Source organism: Pteronotus mesoamericanus, unplaced genomic scaffold (assembly GCF_021234165.1).
Source record: "Pteronotus mesoamericanus isolate MK-2021 breed Mesoamerican mustached bat unplaced genomic scaffold, CSHL_Meso_final contig_2, whole genome shotgun sequence".
NCBI classification, from domain to species: domain Eukaryota; kingdom Metazoa; phylum Chordata; class Mammalia; order Chiroptera; family Mormoopidae; genus Pteronotus; species Pteronotus mesoamericanus.
The window spans coordinates 12,869,400-12,884,468 of NW_026555084.1; the positions used below are offsets into that span (position 1 = coordinate 12,869,400).

The window sequence follows — 15,069 nt, forward strand, 5'->3', positions numbered from 1 at the left end:
TGGAGTAACTATAACTCATATACATTGCTGATGAGTGTAAATTTTCAGAAAACAGTTTGAAAAAATCTACAACAAAAAATTATAAATAACATGGCCTAGGAATTCCTTAGGAAAAAAAATCACATATATTCATCAAAAGAGTTTTACAAGAATATTTATAGAGGTATTATTTATAATGACTTTACACTGGGGACAACCAAAATGTTTACCTGCAAAGATAGTCACACTTATTTGTGGATAAATTGTGGTAAAGCCACAAAACAAATACTATACAGCAATGATAACTAATGGATTAGAACAGTATGTGATAACATGGATGACTCTTACAACATAACATTGAGCAGAAAGATCCAGAAACAAAAGAATACATATTATATGATTAGATTTATAAAATTCAAAAGCAGCTCAATCAGTAAAAATATGTTGTCAGATGTCAGAATACTGGTTATTCTTACATGGAGAAGGGCACAGAGGGGAGGGATGCCTGAGTGTCACTGATAGGCTCTGCGACTTAAAGTCAAAGGATATATAATGCAACCAGTTTTACCGCAGGCTACTTGATATAAGCAAGAGTTAGGTTCCTTCAGCATTTCATCAATGTTATAACAAAATGATATTGAATGAAATATTATATGAGGACCTGCTGTATTTCTTATTATGAGTTCTGATTACACAGGTGTTTTCACCTTATGAAAATTAATTGAGCTGTATGTGTGTGTTTATGATTGTGCACTAATTTATTTATCAAACCTCAATAAAATTTAAAAAATCAACTGTGTGTCAAAGGGAGAAGATATAAGGAAAACCTATCTCCAAATAAAATCTTCCTTTGCTCAGCATATTATGTCAAATTTAATCAGCATAATTAAAAAAGAGGTTGAAGTTTTAAAAAAATAAACTATGAACCTTCTGTATATAAGCATGAAAAATTTCCTCACTCCTTTGAGTTTTGATGCAACAGATATAATGAAATGTAAGAGCCACTGGGCTGATCAATTTGTTTATGGTTTAATAATGTGTCTGCCCTTTCCCCTCTCCAGCCAGATGGGTGACGAGGACTGACCAATACCCATCGCTTACCAATACCCATCTCTTCAAAATTTGGATCACCAGTGCATGGCACTTGGGGCCCAGGATACACCTGGGCTTGGTAAGTTCACTGTTCCTTGTACGTTAGTCTTATGTCCTCAGACAGACTGTAAACATCATGAAAACAAAGACCTAATGTTTCCTATTTCTGTGTATTCTTTACCAAACTAAGAAGAGGACTGACCAAAGGGGCTCAGTAAAAGCATTCCAGTGGAGCATGCCAGGTCATTCAGGCTGTGAGATCTGAGAAAGAAAGAGAGTTGCCTTGGTCACTTGGCCACAGTTCTCTTCTGCTTCCTGTTCTGGTCCAGCCTGGCTCTCTACACAGCCCTGCTGAGGAAAAACCAGCCAGGCCCCTTTTGTTCCGTTCCCCTTGCCTTTACTTCTTAGTGTGGACATGCAAACGCACAGCAGCTCAATTTTGTAACTCTGACTGTTCTGTTTTGATGATTCACTGAGCAAATACTACCTAAAGGTGGGAACCCTTGGCTGTGGGAAGCAGGAACAATCTATAGTCTTAAAAAAGCAAAGGTAATGACCTCATTTATTTTGGTGATCAGACCTGCAAAATGAGAACACACCAATCTCTTGTGTTCCTCTTGTCTCCTTTCATTTGCCTCCAGAGACTATGATGATGTTCAAGGCCCTACCTGTCATGATGGGTGTTGAAATCTAAACATCAGTCTTTTGAAAAGTTGCTCATTGTTTGTTAAGAGTCACTTGAGTTATCTGCAACAAAGACTGCTTCATCCAATTTGGAATTGTTAAATTTTCAGTGCTAATTTAAACCACTGTGTGAACTCTCTTAACCTTGGTTTCCCAAAGTATAAAATGAGGTAATTAGATAAGAAACTATCTGACTTCTAAGGTACTACTCTGTAGACTAAGGATCTAATCTATAGAGTCATTAACTTAAATAATTACTAGTGTCTATTATGAACACAAAATATTAAGAACCACGGATCAGGTGGAATATTAATAATCTCTGACTGTAAATGTCATATATAAAGTATCTCTACATGGGAAGGGGCAGGCGGGGAGAGAGAGAGAGTACATACCTTTTATTGAGGACTTACTATGTATCAGGACCATGCTAAGTACTATAACTACTGTATCCCATTTAATACTTGGGATGATGTCAAAGAGTATCACCTTTGTTTTTTATGTAAAGTGTAGCAGATTGTATTTTCCAAGATCCTGACAACAACCTCTCCTATTCCACGTGTTCTTATAATATAATTTGGCACAAGTCCTACTGAATGGTAGAATCAATGTTCCTTCCCATTTGGTATGGCTGGGTCTGTAACTGTGGCAGAAGTCATCTTGTGTGACTTCCAAGGGTAGGCCATAAAAGATGATATGCCTCTGCCTGTTTCTCTTTGAATATCTGTTCTTGGAACCTGGCCACGCTACTGTGAGGAAGCCCAAGCAGAGCATAGAGAGAGCACGTGTGGGTGTTCAGGACAACAGCCTCCCCAGCCAGCCAGCATGTGAGTGAGCCTCCAGATGATTCCACCCTCCATGTGTCACGTCATCCACAGCCTTGCAATTTTTCTGTCTGAGGTCCCACACATCTTTAGGCAGGGCCAAGCCAAGATACTGTGCCTCTTTTCAAATTTCCTGACCCATGGAATCCTGAGTATTTATACCACAGGTTGGGGGTGGCTTGTAATGCAGCAGTAGTAACAGAGGTGCTAGGTTGCAAAGCTAGTTGCCCAGGAACAAACAGCAAATTAGTATAAGAGGGAGAATCCAGCCCAGGGTGAACTCCAGAGAACATGGTCTTCTTAACTACTCTGTGGAAAAGCCCTGCATGTTTACAAGTCCTACAAAACCAGTGTCTTTCACCCTGGGATGCAGAGAAAACCACCATAATGCTGACCACTAAGAAACAAAACCAAGTGCCCAGGAGATCAGGAGGGGACCGGTAGACAGGGGCTCAGCAAGGAAGGGTCACTGCCCAGGACACGAGTTATACTGGGAGAGTGGGAGGGGCTCAGATCCAGATCCTAGCCAGGTTGGAGTGAGGAGCAACCCTGGAATGAGACAAGTAATGCTGCCAATATCCTTGAGTCATAACACTGCACCTGGCAGCCTTCCCCTTCTCCTGGAAACAGCCTCCAGACGTCCCTCTGGCTGCTGCTGGGCAAGGAGCATAGCCACATAAGGAGATGCACATCAGTGAGTTTCAGAAAGCTCTTGGCAGAGAGTGCATGATTGGTGGGAGGTCAGGGACGAAGTGGAAGGGAGTAAAGTGATTAACACAAATTAAGGGAAAGAATACGAAGACTTTTTGAACCCCTGGTATATGTTAGGCACGAGGCAAACGTGCTTAGCCTCTTTTTGCTCATGCATTCTTGTGTTTTAAAAATATTTACTTTTAGACAGAGGGGAAGGGAAGAGAAAGAGAGGGAAACATCAATGTGTGGTTGCCTCTTGTGCACCCCCTACTGGGGACCTGGCCTGCAACCCAGGCATGTGCCCTGACTGGGAATTGAACCAGTGGCCCTTTGGTTCACAGGCTGGTGCTCAATCCACTGAACCACACCAGCCAGGGCTGCTCATGTATTCTTATAAAAAGCCTGTAATATTGGCATTGATGGCCCCTTGCCTCTTTTTTAAAGTTGAGGAAACAGGCTTAGTGGTTAAGTTACTAGCTTGAGTCTATAGCTAGTAACTGGTGGACTAAGATCCAAACCCAGGTCTACCTAAATAATGGGATATTTGGTCTGAAAACACAGTAATCTCCCCTTTTTTAGCTTGGGTTCCCCTTGCCCCCCACCCTACCCTGACTTCCTTACCTGGAGTTTCTTCTACGAGTTTAACTTTATTCCTTGGGACCAACCCAAGTCTCTTTTTGTAGTAAGCCAGCCCAGATCATTTTAGTCTTCAGTGATTTTTCTTCTCTACCCATTGACTGTAAGTCCTACATTTGGGAATTATTCTGATACACATTCTACTTCACCATCTGTCTACCTCTTGTCTTGTATATCTTGGTTCCTCTACTGACTTGCAGTGTCAGAGGTCTCAACTTACGTGTCTTGCTTCTTTGCATCTGCCGTAATGCTTAGCATTGTGCTTAATGCAAGGTTTAGATCCTACATGGTGCTCAATTAAAGCATTTCACAGAATAATCCTCTCTTGTATCTGTACAAATACATAACCACAGTAACCAGAAACAAAACAGAATGAACTCATTTCCATTCCCTCTTCCATTCCCAGATGGGCACCAACATAGAGAATAGGACAGGAAAGAGAAGATGAACACCAGGGGCCTGCCCAGGCCAGGATTCCACAGGGGAAAGGCACCTTTCTGCCTGACAGCCCTTGCCGCCTGCTGCTCCGGAGATAAATGACCTTGCAAGCAGCAGGGGCTGGGACTCCTTGAGCATCCAGCCAGGACTTTCTGAATTCCAGAAATTAGACCCTGGCTGACATGCTTCCATCCATGGTTGACCAAGCCTTAACACCAATCAATAAAGGTACTCCACAGGGAGCTGGAAGTTACTTTCTGGTGGCAACTGAAGAACTAGCCCAGCATAGCCCATTTCACTTCTGTGTGTTTTTTGGGTTGACATTCTAATGGCCTTAAAACCAGTTAAGGGCCCCAAAAGTCATTGTATTGAGTGTATCATTGAACTTTATGAGCTTTGAACTCTTGACTCATGAGTACCTAGGGATGACTTTGATTGACAGGCCCCATGGCTGCACATGTGCCTGCTTCAGTGCCTTTGCTCATGGCGATCTGCATCAGAGTTCCCAGAGTTGCTTTGCTTTTGTAGAAAATCTTATCTCATCTTTCAAGGCACGGTCCAATGTTTCCCAGAAGTCTCTTTTCACTGCAGCCCACACTCATTTTTCCTGTCTCGGAAAAACTCTGGCACCGACTCTACACACCACAGAATTTAGCCGTTAGTTGCACACCCCCCCAGTTCCCTCTGTTCCAGAGAAACAGCGTGGTGCAGTGGAAAAGAGCCCGGGCCTTGGGGCCAGACCCCATTATTCCCCGGCTGTGCAACCCTGACTGTCTTTGCGCTGCAGCACAGGTGTCCTGTCACCCGCCTTGGCAGCTGCATTGTGTTTCATCAGATGAGGGACCATCACGTATCTCCCGGGACTTCTACTGACAGACAGTGGGCTACTTCTAGCTTTTTAAAACAGCACAATGAACATCTGTATATGTACATCTTGTCACATTTGCACAACCCTTTCTATAGGATAATTGTGAGACTCCACCTGCTTCTCGCCCCACAATTTTAAGGCCATTTGTGGTCCTTTTTGCCTCTTTCCACCCCTTATTTATACCTAAAGTGCTGTAGTTAAAAACTTGTCCTCTCCAGCTTTTGGCCCTGACTATGGAATTTGCCGTATGCCCACAGTCACCTCCCAACTGAAACCACAGGTTGTCTCTTCAAAGTGACACCAGTTACATCTTTGCTCTTGTCTCTGTTTCACCATCTTCCTCACTCCTATGGGCCACGGTATACTCACTCCTGGTAGGGGCTGAATGCACTCCTGGGTGCTCACCTCTCCTTCCTTAGAGATGGGTTTTAAAGGCAAACATACTGTGAGGAATAACAACGAAAAAAAAAAAAAAATCCAAATTAAAAAAAAGTTCATTAAAGAAAGTTAGGGATGCCTTTTTTAAATGAATTCTAACAATTCACAGGGAGCCCTGAGTGGCCTACAAATTTCCCGTCATGGAAGACAGTAGTGTGTCAAGTATAAATCATGGGTATTAGAATCAAGCAGAGGCAGGTTATAATCCCCCCTCTGCTGGGTAACCATGGATATGGGAGCTAATTGCTCTGGGCCTCAATTTTCTCATCTAGAAAATGGCGTTGATGTGCCCAGGCAGAGGTTGTCATGGCGATTAAATACGATCTAACACTTACCAGAGTGCTTGACACATACTAGGTACAACAAATGAAAGTAATTGTTACTATTATTTCCCCCAAAATAGAGAAGATGAGAGCATTTTTGAATAGGGGGCAACTGGCAACATTAGGATGACAGGAAACTGTGTTCTGGGCCTATTTAACTTCCTTGTCTCCAATTCTTCCTTTTCCTCCAAATCCATTCAAAGAGCAGGGCTGAGTTGTACCATGTGATATACATAGTTAGTGACAGTCAGAAATTCTCTCCATTAGGTGATTTCCTCTCTGTTAAATGAAAAATATGGCATGGTCTCAGAAGGTACACACATTCATTCAACAAACATGTGTTGAATAATTAGAATATACAAGAACCTATGTCAGGTCTTGGATGAGTTGCAGAAAAAAGTTTGCCAGTCTGTGTCTTGATAAGAAGCAGACGTGGGAACAACAGTGGAAGGTTGAAGAGATAAGATGTCCCCATAGGTCCAAGTGACGTTGGCTGCAACAACGTGAGCAGCATTTGCTGTTGGTATGTCAGCTCTGTGCAAAGGAGAAGCTTTCCATGAATTTTCACTTAATACTAAAAATATCCTTTTGAAGTAGATCTTCTGATTATCATCCTCATTTTCCAGAGGAAGGAACTGAGGTGCACAGAAGCTATGTTCCCATGCCCACACAGCTCGTAAGTGGTGGCTTAGATTCAGTCACAGCCCTAGTCCCGAGTTCAAGCTCTAACCATTACTGTAAAGCTGCTCCTGAGGAGCCCTTGGGGTTGAGAAGGCAGCACTCACACAGTGGAAGGACTTGAGCAGGAAAGATGGGAAAAATCAGTCAAAGTGGAGGGAACGATGGCACACAACCAGTAGGGGCCTTGGGAAACAGAATGCACCCCAACGCGATTTGGCTAGAGCTTTGACTGAGCCTGGCAGTCAAAGGGAGGTAAGGCTTAGATGGGGCTGGGACATGGTAGAGACTGTTTTGTTTCAAGTTTGCGGGGGGGAAGAGTGAGATAGTGAGGAAGTGACTCACCCAATGATCTATTAGACCGAGACTGAGCTTCTTTCTAAGGTCCTCCTCCAATGGCATGGGCGTGCCCCCTGTGACAGCACCTGCTCCCCTTTACCCCCTTGAGTAGGACGCTCCATTCTGCTCCCAGCAGCTATTCTGTCTCCTTATTTTAAGGCCCTTTCTCCTTGAGCCACCAGGTAATCACAGTGACTATCATCACCCAGGTGTGTAATTTCTGCATTCGTGTGCTTGACACCATTTATTTTCTGCGAGGTACCTTGGGCTTATTTCACCCATTATCTCCCCTTAAACATAGCTAGGGCACAAGTATTCATTTGCCACAGTTGGATGGTGTACCTAACTCATATTTAACACCATCGGGCTTCTCATGCATTCCCCATAATTCAATTAATTATGCTTTCATTTTTCCCTATACAGAACTTAGTACTTCTTTCCAGGTGAACAATTGGGTCTCTTAATCTCAAATGCCGTATTTCCAGAGAGGGTTTAAGAAGAAACAGGGGGTTCTTTCTTCTAGTGTAGCCCCCATCTATGGCCTGGATTTTCCAGGACTTGTGAAAGAAAGTGAAAACATAGCAACCAGATTTTATACTTGGAGCAAAAATGGAGGGAGGAGAGAAGAGAATCCTTTAAAACATATGTAAGTATGATTCCACATGTGTCTAAACATATTAAAGATACTGTAGTGCTTTTATACTTCCCAGCATTCTTCCAGGGGTCTCCAACTGGTGCCCCCACAGGTTGAAGCTAGGCATGCTTTTGCTTTATCTGCACAGAATTCCCATGACAGTGACTGCCTAGAACTGGGTGGGAGTGACCCTCTTTAGCTGACACATACATGTCCCAGTTCATCACAGTCCTCAGCCGACCTCCATTCTTGTGTTACTGAACTTACACTAATTATCCATGTGACCTCGGCTAAGTTTCTTCCCTCTCTGTAAGCGAGGATCTTCAATTGGGATTACATTTTGTTTTGTTTATTGTCTGCCTCCTCTCACTAGAAGCTAAGCTCTAAGAGGGCAGGGATTTCTGTCTTCTTTGTCCATTGACATCTCCCTCAGTACCTTGAACCATGCCTTCCTCCTAACAAGTGGTAAATAAACACAATGCGTGGATACGTGGTCCTAGTCATCTCTTTCAGCTGTGTGAAACACCTTCTGAAAACTTGCATACTGTGATTTTGGAGGAAAAAAAAAAATCTCTCCTTCAACAAAACTATTCAAATCTCGGACTTCCAGAGCAAGCCAGAGAGAGCAAGCCATTTGACTTCCCCTGTGCTAATGGCCGGAGCCGCTGGCTGAGAGGCAGAAAATGACACTTTCACTTGCGTGCCCAGCGAAGCTTTTATCCTCCTGTCACTGCGTTCATTTTAATGCTCCCATGTGGCTTTCGGAGCATCTGAAACTCGGACTCCTGCGCTTTTCAACAGTCTGTGAGACTGCTCAGTATCAGAGTCTGGCTCTGGGCCCCAGTCTCAGGTAGCGGAGGATTAAAGTTGAAAAGGGAGGGGACACTGAGCTGAAGTCCCCTGGTGACGGGCAGGGGGCACTCCCAGGCAGTGCATGCACAGGTCACACCTGCCACGATGGCAGAATTTCCGGGCCTGCAAGTCGGAGCAGGGCCTGGAGACTTGCACTGTGGCAGGCATCCCGGGTGATTCTGATTCAGGGGTCCCCGCAGAAACCCCCACATCCAGTTCCAAGACTAAAAGCATCTATCACAGTTTACTTGTATCATTATTGTCCACAAATCCTTGTGACACTGTTCCTTTCAGCAGTGAATCTGTGTCTCAAATGAGGCTTATGTTTTCTAAAGGTGAACTATTATAATTTCAGGCTGCTTTCATAAATACTTACTCTCAGCATGCCTTCTTCCTTCTGCACCACTCAAGCCTCATGAAGAGGGGAAGGTGTTTGCTTGGCGATCTCAGGGAGGCGGGGAGGGAGAGCTGGAGGTGGAGGGGCAGGTTTCTCCTCACCTTTTAACGCGGAGGCGAGGCTCGTGGTTGCTATGGAATTTGCATGTGAATGCAAAGGTCAGGCTGTCATTGTGTTGTGGTTTGGGCTCTGCTCATTGGCTGCCCTGTTCCCATGGTGAATCAGTTAGTTACAGGGCCCCCAACAAGTCTTATGAGCTGGGTGTTGTGGTATCCAGTTCCCAGAGATCTCCAGGTGCCATCGCTCCTCCGCTTGAGACTTCTCACTGAGGGTAATTATCTTCACTAGGTGGAGATAATTATCAAACATTCTGATACATTTTAAAATCAGGAATCAGGAATAAGAGAGGGTTTTGAAAGCTGAAGTCTAATTTCCCATTTTCCTCTGCTCCTTTAAGACCTTCAGAATCCCTCTCATTCTCCTTACTACAGTCACCCGAACCCAGAAAAGTACTGACAGCATGGAAAAGCCAATAGGGAAGTAGAAGCTGTGGGAATAAGGAACTGAAGAGGCTCACTTCTAGTTCACTTTCAGGCAAGGACGCCTTGAATTGAGATGAGACTGCAAGGTAGGTGGCTCTGGTCTGGGCCCTACGGCCTAGTATCTCAGTCACCTTTAGAGAAAATCCTTTTCTCCTCTTGGGTGTGTTTTCTCATCTGTGGCATGAAATGGAGAACCAAGATCATCTTAACGATCCCACCAGAGCTAAAGGTCCCTGGAACTAGGTAGTTCCATGTTTTTCAAATGCTCCCTCCATCTTGGATTCCCTGTTGACGCTTCCCTCTCCTCCCCATCACAGATCCAATCCATCAGCAGGTGCTGTTAATTCTAGTTTCAAAGCAGACCACGAATCCATCCCCACAGCCATCACAATCTCCATCACTGTAATTTCCCCTGAATGGCTGGGAGAGCATCTTGCTTGGTCCCTCTGCTTCTGCTCTTGCCTAGTCTCTGCTCTAATTCATTTTACTCATAGCTCCCCAGAGTGGTATTTTAGCATGTAAATCGATTCCAATGTCCTTTCATTGTATTTAGAGGAAAATTCTAAATCTATACTATGGCCATGGGGCCCTACATGATCTGGCCTCTGCCTGCTTCTATAATGTTATCTTAAACCCCCATTCTCCTCATTCACTACAAGTCAAGTACAATGGTACCTCTTCCACCCTTGAAAACACTAAGCTGTTTTCCACCTGAGGGTCTTTACACATGGCTATTATGTTTCTTGGTTCTAATGAGCCCAGCTACTTCTTACTTATCAACTCATCAGAGAAACCTTCTCAGAACATCCTAAATAAGTCCCCCTTTAGTTCCACTTCCCTTATTATCTATTGCTATAGTAGGTTCATTTTATTCACAGCACATTACAAGTCATGCATTCACAATTACTTCTTTAATGTCTGTTCATACCCCTGTATCGCTAGCTCCTTGAAGCAAAGACTCCCATCCCCCTTGCTCCGTCATCAGTATATCTTCATATCTCAACACCTAGTACCATGTCATAGCCAATTAGTACTATCTGTTGAATAAATGGATGACATTGGCCACAAATAGGAGAAAAGGTACAGAAAGGAAAGTTGAGAAAATTGAAGATAAATTTTGACTGTGATGATTTTTTTGTCTGTCATATATCCCTTCTTAAAATGTTCCTCTCTGTAAACAACAACAACAACAACAACAAAAAACAATCTAAAATATGTATTAAAAATAGATCTTTGGGCACAAGAAGCAGGCCTGGAAGTCAATTCATGGATGACATTTTTATCTGTGATCACAGTTAAAGTGAATTTTAACTTTGAATGCTAAAATAGGTTACACAAAGCCACATTTTCATATAAACATTCTAAAGGGAGGAGGGAAGCATCTTTAAAGCATTTCAGTAGTGTTTACTGGTACACAACATTAAATATGCTGATTACAGATTACCTAATCATGGTGCTGGTGCAGAAAACATTGACCTTAGGCACTTTAGACAGTGCTGCTGATTGACTCCCCAACATCCATTCCCACCCCTTCTACTCTAGAGGCTGGAGCACCTAAATTCTTGCCTCTTGGCCTCCCTTGCCACTGAAAGTGATCATGGGCCATTGTCCAATTAATGAGATAGGAGTAGACATCTGTTTAGGGTGGGGAGTATGCTGTTAAGCTTTTATTTCCTGATCCAAAGAGATAGAAATGGCTGGCAACAGTTCTTCCTGTTCTTGCTGTTTGAATATGGACACAGTGCCTGGGAGCTGCCACCTTGTAAATATGAAGAAAAGAATCTCAGAGCAGCTAACCCTGATGTCACCGAATCAAACAAGAGCCACTGTCTGCCACCATTTTTCTTATAATGTGGGAAACATAATTCTCTCTGTTCATATTACTGTGGTTGGGTCATTTGTTTTTTGCAGACAACCACATTTGGGCACATTTTGTTGGCTCTGGTTAATAGATGTTAACATGAACTTTGAAGAGGTTAAAAAGAGATGGAGTGACTCATGTATGAATGCAGATACAGTTCAGGTGAAACTTAGTTCCCCCAAATTCTAAATTAGTCAGGACTTATGGTATATTTTTTCAGTAAATAGCAAGAACAATTAATCAAAATTCATTGGAAAGGGTGTTTGATGTATGCAAATTCCTTAAAAATACTGTCCATTGAAGCACCCACAGTGTCTAATGTCACGAAACTTTTTAAATTCATCAGGAAATGTGTATGATGAGTATGATAAATGTCTTTAACATGTATTTCCAAGAAACATTGTGATGTATATTCTGACTCTTAGGGGGCTTCTACAGGTCCCTAAACTCTGGGATCGGCCATTAGGCTCGATAAGAACGCGTCCCCCTCAAGTGGATAAAACTCCCTATTCTGTCAGCGTTGCTCCTGTGCCTGGCAGACCCTTTAATGGAAAATGACAAGTCCTTCCATTTTGTTTGAGGAGAAGCCTCAGGAATCCAGGTACTGCTGGCCTGGAGGGAACCACTGGCTGTTTCTGCTTTGACCCTGGACTTTCCCAGAAGAGAGAAGTCCAGTGGCTTTCAAAGCAATGTAAGCACACTTTCTTCTAGTGAAGTTTAGTAGGAGCCTAATAAATGAAACTGATAAAATTGGAAGAAACAGCATCTGTTTTATAGTGCTTCCTTTGTGCTGGCTGGAGACTGTGTTTTGGGGTCTATATGTATCAATTTCTTAAATCTCACAATAGTCTGGGAGTTAGAAACTCCTTATTTCCATTTTACTGGTAAAAAGAAACAGAGGCATGAAGTGGAGTTGGTTTATTAAAAATTAAGATGAAGGAGGCTGGGTATGTTCCTATTTGGTCTTATCTTCACCTCATTGTCAGTTCCTAAGATACGCAAGCAGAACTCTCAGAAGTCCTGGAAACACAGTTAGAAAATCTTCTTGAAGCCAGAGGTTACAAACTCAGATACCCTCTCGGCTGAGTAACAAAGTAATGAAAGAAGAAAAATGGGGGCTGTGGTGACATGGGGAACCGTTGCCAAACTCTGAAGGTCGGGCAACAACATGCCTGGCAGAGGACTCAGCTTTGGCCACCCGTTTGAGTCCGCTGGAGGAACTGTGGGGAGTCTGAGGCCAGACCATAGGAGTGCCATTGGGAGGTAAGTTGCCCCCTGAGGAAAGAAATCATGGAGAAAAAGCAAGCCCATGGGTCTTTTGAGATACATGCACGTTTTGATGACTCTACATTACACTAACTAGTTAAGAACCATTTCTTCTCACTGTTTATCCACTGGTCTGATTTATTTTTAAGTAAGCCCTTCTCCTGCTTGGTTCTGTCTACTCTTCACCATGTGTTTGCCAGTATTGGCCAAGTATCCAGTCTCACACCTCCTCTCCCATGCACCCCGCCCCCGACTGTCTTCTTATTTAAAGAAAAACAAAATTATAATGGTGAATGATGAGACTATCTAAATGATATAGCAGGCAAAGTGAGTCCTACAGGAAGCTCCTTGGAAAGACTTTATTCCATTGCCACTTAGGAATACTGGTCCTCATAAAAACTCCAATGCAAAATAGTCTTATCTGTGGTAAAGATGTCTCCAGTGCACGTCCATGAGGCCTTGATATATATGCAGCTATGCCCCCAGAAAGCAAGAGGGTGCAGATCTATCCACATTAGCCCAATTCCTATCCATGCTCCCCTGCATGCTGTAGAAACTTGGAAATCTACAGGGAACTGCCTACTGGAGAAGGGTTCATAGACATTGTGCCACTGTAAAAGGAAATACAGGCAGCGCCTATTTATCAATTACATTGGAGGCGATGTATGGCACAAACATTTCAGAATGTACTTGAAAAGACATTACACACAAAGACAGGAGGTAAATAAATGTAGGAACTGGTCTAGATTGGTTGTTTTCAAATTTCTCTCCCCCACTTCCCGCCCTTCCTCCTTTTTTTGTTTCTTAGCTTCAGAACCCTGTTACAAAAGAAATATTATTCACAAGTCCATTATATAAAACAGACAAAATCCGAGCTATTCTGGCTCCATGCATGGGACTGGAACCTTGCTGGTTTTCTTACCCCAGTATTCTCAATATGATATCACAGGCACCTCTAAGAACCCTCATTTTTTGAACCAGCAGAAACAAATTTTCCTCACCATCAGAATTAAATTATTTCCAAGGTCCTTCTTAGAACCAAGAAAAAGAGCTTTTCTCTTAAAGATGAAGAACTGAGGGTCAGGTGACTGGCTCAGGGCCACGCAGAGCTTGCTAGAGCCTGCTTATAATTCACTGCTCTCCCACCATTCAGAAGTAGCACAGGGTGTGGTCTGAATCCCATCTCGCCTAGCTACTAGCTGTTCAACCTTGCCAAGATATTGACCATTTCTTTGGTTCCTCATTCATAAAAGAAGATGTAACGAGAGTCCCACCTTATGCTTATGTGAGGATTCAATGAGACAAATACACATGGAGGACTCAAAACCTTGTTTGGCCATAAAGCAGTTGTTCAATGGATGTTTGTTGTGCCACACTGTTCCCCCTTCCTTTCTCTGTACCTTTCAGCTACAGAACTTCAGAGCTGTGATTATGCCTATTAATCTTGACAGAGCGCATCAGCCAGAGAGTGGACAGAACTGGCCCAGACACAGGATGTGTGCAGATAATCCACCGTATGCAACAGATGGTTGTCTGTAGCACAGTTGAGACACTGAGTACAGTGAAGTCTGCAAATAATTCCTAACCCTTTTCAATATTTGCTTTTACCAAGAAAAATACAGCACTGAGCAAAGGGGTTGAAAAGAGCTGACTGACCTGGGAGAAATGTCACATCCTTGCTGCATGAAAGCTCCCAGGGAGAACCACAAGCTGTTGAATATCCCAAACTCATTGGATTGGTCACTGGTTGTCTGGTCCCGCCCTTCCTCAAACTCTTCACTGTGCCATTCATAGGGGCTGAAGCGGCTGACCAGGAAAAGAACGACACTCACTCCAATGTAGGCAAACACAATGCACATCCAAATTTCATAAGCCAAAGGATCGAGGAAGGAGAAGACCCCCGGCTTGGACTTCTGTGGCTTTTTTATCATGATGGAGATCCCCAAACTCATAAATGGCTTGGAGAAGTCTATCACCTCTTCTCGGACCAAGGTGATAGTTAAAGGGGCCACAGCCACATCTGCCCTCTGAAAGAGAGAAAGGAAAAAACAAGAAAGAAAGAAAATGCAGTTGAGTTTAGCAGCATTCTGTTCTCTTGTTTCTTTCTTCACTGTGAATGTTCTTTTGTATCTTAAAGGTTATGAGTTAAAAAGAACCTTAGAGGTCCAACCCCTCCTATTTTTTATAACGTATTTCTGACAAATGGATGATCAGCTCAATATCTTACAGAAGTTGTCCCATTTTTTGACAGTTCTAATGGTTAGGGGCATCTTCCTAACCTTACTAGCAGGGGATGTTGTGATACCTGTTGTTTTGGCTGCCTGGCAGCCATGCCTCCTCCCTTAGCTAGAATAACTACCGCCTCACTTGCAGTCCTCCTGGTTCAAATGCAGCTGATCACATGGTTACATGGTAAAGCACACGACCCGAGTTTGGTCAGCTCCCCTGACCAGAGTGACTCATTTAAGAATGGCATAGGACCCATGTTGGTTTAATGAACATGAGCTCTGAGAGGCAGAGTGAGGGAT

General features: G+C 43.3%; 1 protein-coding gene across 2 annotated transcripts in view; it reads right to left on the reverse strand.

Annotated features, from left to right (window-relative positions):
* GRIA1 (glutamate ionotropic receptor AMPA type subunit 1) overlaps positions 1-15,069 on the reverse strand; it is a 277,064-nt gene that overhangs the window by 68,781 nt on the left and 193,214 nt on the right. For both annotated transcript variants that reach the window (XM_054568140.1, XM_054568142.1), the window contains exon 11: positions 14,198-14,568. In XM_054568140.1, coding sequence (XP_054424115.1) covers positions 14,198-14,568 — 371 coding nt within the window. The remainder of the gene's footprint in view (positions 1-14,197; positions 14,569-15,069) is intronic.